Source organism: Protobothrops mucrosquamatus, unplaced genomic scaffold (genome assembly GCF_001527695.2).
Source record: "Protobothrops mucrosquamatus isolate PMUCROS unplaced genomic scaffold, P.Mucros_1.0 scaffold1888, whole genome shotgun sequence".
In the NCBI taxonomy this organism is placed as follows: Eukaryota; Metazoa; Chordata; class Lepidosauria; order Squamata; family Viperidae; genus Protobothrops; species Protobothrops mucrosquamatus.
The window spans coordinates 92,406-99,751 of record NW_015388014.1 but is presented as its reverse complement, the minus strand read 5'-3'; the positions used below and the strand labels follow the sequence as shown (position 1 = coordinate 99,751).

At 39.5% G+C, this 7,346-nt stretch overlaps 1 protein-coding gene across 1 annotated transcript in view; it reads right to left on the bottom strand.

Annotated features, from left to right (window-relative positions):
* Positions 1 to 7,346, bottom strand: part of TBC1D22A (TBC1 domain family member 22A) — a 105,718-nt gene that overhangs the window by 75,203 nt on the left and 23,169 nt on the right. Inside the window, exon 6 of the mRNA XM_015823499.1 lies at positions 3,593 to 3,721. Coding sequence (XP_015678985.1) covers positions 3,593 to 3,721 — 129 coding nt within the window. The remainder of the gene's footprint in view (positions 1 to 3,592; positions 3,722 to 7,346) is intronic.

Below are 7,346 nucleotides of genomic sequence, written 5' to 3'. Positions count from 1 at the left end.
TTAATTTTAATAGGAATAACAGCTTCTAATATTTGGTTTTTAATTTGGTTTTATAGGGGTCTATATTTTTTGTATTTTGTATTTGTACTTGTTTTAATATGCTGTGCACCGCCCTGAGTCCTGCGGGAGAAGGGCGGTATATAAATTAAATTATTATTATTATTATTATATAATCAATCACATTGGTGAATCTTATAACCTCTAAACGTTGGTGGATTACAATCCCATAGCTCCAGTAAACTGCTGGATAAATTCAGTGATGAGGAATCAGAAGCTGAACTTCAGCAAGTTTCTGAAGATAATGACAAATATTCCAGCTTTGATCTAACACAGAGATTTCCAAAGTACATTTTAGGGGCATTCATGGATACTTTGTGACAGAAAGACCTTGTCTTCAGACTGTCCTGAAAATCATGATTTTTCTTCCTCAGCAATGGACAGAACCAAAACCAGAGTGCTCTATAAGATTCAATTTATTCAATAGATTTATTTAGCAGAGACCTGGCTTGCTTAGCGCATGTCTTGTGCAAATCAAATATATGTTTTATATAATGCTGGAACATTTTGATATGTGGAGAGATTCCATAACTAAAGTCACAAAGAAAAATGCTTTCTGAAGCTAGATGATTTGGAAATTACTGATTTTTTCCCATTTTTTTATATAATTCAATTTTGAGTCTTCCTAATTATTTAGTTAGTTTACTATTAAAAGAGAAGTAAAAGGAAACAATGTAGAGAAGAAATAGAACTGACTGGAAGACTGATCTGATATTACATAAAATAACCAGAAAAAAATAAACAAAATCCAATTACCATTTTATAACATTACAGTATATTTATTTCTAAAGTTAGCTACAAGCTGAAAAGGAGGAGAAAAGAAAAAAATCAGGGTGCTAAAGCAGGTCTCATAAAAATCCTATAAAATCAGATCCTTTCCTGATTTACATGAGAAACAATGGCACATCCCAATGGTGGGATTCAGCCAGTTCACACCACTTCGGCAGAACTGATAGCTAATTTTTTTGTTACTCAAGCCCAAAATGAACTTCCGGAAGCGGCATCCGCACAGAGAACCGGTTGTTCACATATTTGAATCCCACCACTGGCACATCCTCATATCTATACCAAATGCCAGGATTTTAAAGCTTAGGAGAAAAGCTATAAACACCAAAAGTTATTTTCCAGAAGGAAGGATCTGAAGACTGAAGAAACTGAATAAGATCTGTGAATTAGGAAAAGAAGAATGCAATACTTAAATGAACAATGTAAATGGTTTATAGCTTTAGGCAGTTGTATCAGGTCAAGGACCGTATTAGGCTATGTGCAATACACTGAAAGCTTCTTTCTATAACTGAATAATTATAACCGAATAGCAGACTTGGAAGAGACCTTGTAGGTCAGTGGCGGCGAACCTATGGCACGCGTGCCAGAGGTGGCACTCAGAGCCCTCTCTGTTGGCACGCGCACCACTGCCGCCAGCAGCAGGTCCATCAGGCCGCCACTGCTGCCCGGAACAGGACCCCTGCCCAGCACAAAGGAGGCGAAGTGGCCGACTAGCAAGCTCGAGTAGAGGTGGTAGAGCAGAGGTCACCAACTATTGTCGATTGATGGACTGGAAGAAAAGGGAGGGGGAAGCATTTTACATGCGTGCATGTGCGCACAGGGCCGCAAGCACACACGTGCTGCAAATGGGGCGGGGCTAGTGCCTGCGTGATAATCACTAGCCCTGCCCCGTTCTTGCATGGTGCAGCGCTTTGTATCTGCACCACATGGTGCGGCAGCGGCCATTTTTGCGCCCCTGGTTTTTGTGTGCCAAAGGCGGCACTCAGAGGCGCCTCCCTCCCCCCAAGGGCACCAAAATGCTGACATGGCCCTGGCATTTTGCGATAAATAAGTGGGTTTTGGGTTGCGGTTTGGGCACTCGGTCTCTAAAAGGTTTGCCATCACTGTTGTAGGTCATCTAGTCCCTGCTCAAGCAGGAGACCCTATACCATTTTTGACAAGTGGTTGTCCAGTCTATTCTTGAAAACCTCCAGTGATGAAGGCAAGCTGTTCTATTGGTTGATTGTTCTGTCAGAAAATTTCTCCTTATTTCTAGGTTAAATCTCTCCTTGATCAGTTTCCATCCATTGTTCCTTGTCTGTCCTTTGGGTGCTTTGGAAAATAGGTTGTCCTCCTCCTCCTCTCTGTGACAGCCCTTCAAATATTGGAACACTGCTATCATGTCATCGCTGGTCCTTCTCTTCACTAAACTAGCCATGTCCAGTTCTTACAACCGTTCTTCCTATGTTTTAGCCTCCAGGCCCCTAATCATCTATGTTGCTCTTCTCTGCCCTCTTTCTAGAGTCTCAACATCTTACATTTTACAGTGTGATGACCAAAACTGGATGCAAAATTCTAGATGTGGCCTTACTAATAAGGCTTTATAGCGCGATACTAGTACCTCAGGTAATCTTGATTCACTCCCACTGTTAATGCAATTTAGGATTGCATAGTTTTTTGGCGGTTGCTGCTGCACACTGCTGGTTCATATTTAATTTATTATCCACTAGGACTCCAAGATCCCTCTCACAGTTATTGCTATTAAGCCAGGTTTCATCTAATCTGTACATGTGCTTTTGGTTTTTCTTGCCTACGAGTAAGACTTTACTTTTCTCTACATTGAATTTCATTTTGTTAGATAAGGCCCAGTGTTCAATTCTGTTGAGCTCCATCTGGATTTTGAGCCTATTATCTAGGGCAGTGATGGCGAATCTTTTAGAGACCGAGTGCCCCAAAACCACCCCTGCCCACCCGCAGGGCCACTCACCACCTTCACGGCCCGTCGCAGATTGGCCAGGTGGCCCAGCAGTACCATGGCGGTCACGCCTTCCGCTTGTGCCCTGCAGCATCAACTGCATGTGACAGGACATGAGGGTGGAGTCTTGTCCCCGCTGCCTGGCTGCCATGTGCTCGGGGGTGACTCTCCTCCGGGAGGGCTGCTGGTGAGGAGGCCGTGGGAAGAGGTGGGGCTGGGGTGAGGGTGCGCGTGCCCACAGAGAGGGCTCTGAGTGCCGCCTCTGGCACATGTGCCATACGTTCGCCACCACTGATCTAGGGTGTTGGCTATTCCTGCCAGCTTAGTATCATCTGCAAACTTGATAAGTACCCGTTCTATTCCCTCATCTAAATCATTTATGAAGATATTGAAGAGTACTGGGCCTAAGACAGAACCTTGTAATACTGGGTAACTTGTGGTACAGGGTAGACAAACTCTGTATTTTGATACTACATTTTATTAATTACACTAACCATTTTATTGTATATTCTTAACCAAATACTTTTTTAAAAAAAAAAAAAGTAAACACCCCTTTCTCAAAAAAAAAGTTACAGCTCTCCATAAACAAAGCTGGGGTTCTGAGAACCAGGATCTATGAGAAACCATAGCCTAAGCTATTTCTTCTGATCAGATAATCCCTTTTAAATGTGCATTTTCAAATGACCCTTCAGTTTGGAATAGTGTTATGGTAACAAAAAATAACAAGAGATATTATTGCTACACAACACACTTCTGAAATTGCCCTTCTTAGAGTGATTTTAACACTTCCTTTACCTGTCTGTATGTGTCCTGGTGAGTTTCTTCATTTCTTGAATCATAATATTGTTCAACGAAAGCAAAGTATTCTTTCCGTTTTCTTTGCAAAGTGCCTTCTCGCCTATCTGTGTTTGCAGGAAGATAACCCTACAAATTGAGAGGTAAAAAGGGCAGTTCTTAATCATTAATTCAAATAAAAAAAATCAGTGCTATGGTATCAGGCATTTTCCAATTAATTTCAATCAGCAGAATAGCCAAGTAAATTTGAAAATCTGAGCAGCATTTTATTGAACCGTTTTGCCAATTACTGCAGTGGAGACCCAGATTATATTGTGCTACTTTTACTTTTATTTCAGTATTCATTGTAAAAAAATAATATTCTGTTATGCAAAGGGATAAGGCCTACCAAATTTTAAACAGACTGAAACTTCATCTAATTAAATTTAAATTCAATCTAATTAAAAAGGTACACAAATAAAAAAATATTGTATGAACAGAAAAATCTGATCTTTAAAACTTTAAAATAAGCTAAGATACACTGTCCTTGCAAATAAATCCAGCATTAACGTAAATCAGATTTTGACAACTTTCCAGATACCCTTATGCGATTTTGCATAATGGCCCAGGCAACATCATTAAAGAAGAAAATTATTTTAAAAATGATTGAAATCTTAGGAGACTGCAAAATGTACAATTTTTCAGAATCATTACTCTGAAAGCTCACAAATTTAGACAGTCTCTTGAAATTAACTATAAAAAGTGTATCACAGGAATTATATCGCCAATCCCTGAAGCATAAGAAAAGAACATGGCCTGAGTCATCTTCATCTTAGTCTTATAGATGTTAATATATCCATGTAAAAAGGGCAGTGCACTCAGTGCAAAATAACTGAAAACGAGTAAGATTAATTTACTTTCATTCCCAATTTATTTTCAGCACCAAAGAAGAGAACATCTCTATTTGGAACTCCATTACTTCCACAGAATTCTTAAACTCCATTTTCTGCTTATTTTCTTATGTATATAAGCTAAGATTAAAGAATAAGGGACAAAATGAGATAACAATTTGTTGGAAAATGAATCTGAAATCCAAATAAGGAATGGTACATGAAATTACTGAGAGTTGGTGAATGCGAGTCAAAATTCAAATACAGGCAGTCTTCGCTTAATGCCTGCTCTGTATTGTGACCATTCAAAGTTACGATGACATTGTAAAAATAACTTTATGACCAATCCTTGCAGCATCTCTGTGGGCATGTGGCTGACATCCATGCACGTTCACAACCGTTGCAGTATCCTGTAGTTATGTGATAACCATTTTGTGCATCACAGCCAGCTTCTGACAAGCAAAGTCAATGGAAAAGCTGACAGTAAAATCACAAGCCATGGTCATGGGATGTCTTGCTTAATGACCATGGGTAATTCCCTTAACAGCTGCTACAGAAGTGAGGTTGCAAGACCATCATCATCACATGAAGTCTTGCTTAACAGCTGCATCGCTTAAAGACAATTGCCGGTCCCACTTCTTAAGTTCTTAAGCGAGAACTACCAGTATAGGGGTTTTCCCCCCCCAAAATAAACTAATTCAACAGAAATGGGGGGGGGGAAATAGGTTGAAAGAATACATACACCTATGTGGAAATCCATGTATTAAAAAAAAGGAAGTATTGTTAAAAGCATCTGGGCAAAGAGATATACTGAGAAACATAATATTTCTACAGGAGCATAATAATATTTTGTGTGCAGATCTAGCTGTTGCACCTTAAAAAAGAAATACCGTAGTGAAATTAAAGAAAGTTCAGAGGAGGGCAATTAAGATGCTCAAGAGACTGGAGCAACTTTCCTATAAGGAAAGGTTGTGCCATTTTGGAATTTTTGGTCTAAAAAGGAGGCAAACAATAGGGTTTGTGATTTACAAAATTATGCATAATGTGGATCAAATGGAGAAGCTATTTCCCCCTTCTCAAAGTACTGGAACCAGAAACTGGATCCTGGAAGAATCAGGACAGACAAAAGAAAGTATTTTTATACATTACATAATTAAACTTTGGAATTTGCCACCCCAAGAAGTGGTGCTGGTTACCAGGGTGGCTAGTTTCAAAAAGAAATTGGACCAATCTACAGCAATCATGAGGATGAATAGCTATTAGCCTCAATGGTAATGTGACTGCCTCTGAAGTCCATTTGCTGGAGGATTAGTGAGTTGCCCTTTGCAGTTGGTTGGTCACTAAAAGAACAGACAATGTTGGACTAGACAAGTCAGGGACCTGATCCAGTGAAGCACGGCTTAAGTTCTTAATGCAACTAACTCAAAGATGCAGATTATGCTTTCTGGAAACATAAAACGCTTATGTTATGCCACAGAAATAATGGGCAATTTCAGCTAATCTTGGCAGCTATTACAAATGGAATAACTAATACATTTTTGTCTTGCTTGCTAACAGATTCATTTTGCAAAATGAACCTGGATCTGCCCAATGCTAATCCCGTACCTAACAACTACACCACACGTATTAGAATTTATGGCAGTGGACTTCCGGTGGCAGGCGATTTCGCTGGTCGCAGCTGTTTGCTGCCTCCTGCCTGTTTTGCGTAAAAGCCGGTTTGACAGCCAGCATCAGCTGTCAAACGGCTTGATACCTTTCCCCTGGGCATAAGGGGATAGGTGAGCTGCCCGGGGTAGGAGTTGAGTTCCCGAGTCGTCCTATATGGACGATGTAGGCGAGAANCTTTAAAGAAAAAACATTCAAATGCCTGCTCCCAGAACAATCTTGTTAAATGATCTTCTTCTTCTGAAGTAGGGCTTCTCATCTGCAAGAATGGTTTGAACCCAGTCACCTCCTTGGAAGAAACTGCAAAAGATATGGCACCATGAATAAAGTCCAAAGGCAGTATTTTTTGAAAAGGGACTGACATGAACTCCATCTGAGCTGGCATGATCCAAACTTTGTCTTTTCTCTTTACTGGTATATCCTCATATTCTGAAAGATGGGGAAATATTCTGAAAATGCCAATGACGTGGTTTTCACCATAGAGGATCACAACATTGGCAGTGCTGTTCATGATAACCATGTACATGGCAATATAATCTTTAAATATATATTCAATGTGATTAGAAAAAGTTTCTGTGGGCAACTCTTCCACGAAGGCAAAGCAAATACCTTTCTGGACAAACAGTGTAAGGGCGTTCCGTACAAAACTCCGTCCACTCTCATCAGGTTGGGAAATCAGCCCTATCCATACCCACTTTAAATGCAACAGCAGCTGAAGAATCCCCTTAGTCTGAAGCTCCTCATTTGGGAAAAAACGATGAAAGAAAACTGTGTGTTCGCTATTATCTTTCATTGGAGCAGATCCATATAGAAGCTAAGGATAAATGATTTAAAATAGTTGGGTATTAGAATCTATGATTCAGACTGTGTTCCTCACAAACTTCAAGAAAAATATAATCTAGAAAGAAACCAGTTTTCCTTTAATTTAATATTTGAATGCCATAGGTTTGACAATCTATTGTTTCAGTAATTTCTGAACCTTAGCAGGATAACAGAATAACACAGTTGGAAGGGACCTTGGAGGCTTTTATATATCAAGATATACAATTTGAAGAGTCAGAGCAATTTAATTGTGAATCTATACTGGGACTAAATGTGGAAACTATTAGGCAAACTAATTTTATACAAAGTTATTTGGACTTATTTCAATTGCTAAAAATAACAAAGATTGATATCCAGACTATATTGGCAGAAAAGGGAGAAAATTTTGCTCAGTTTCA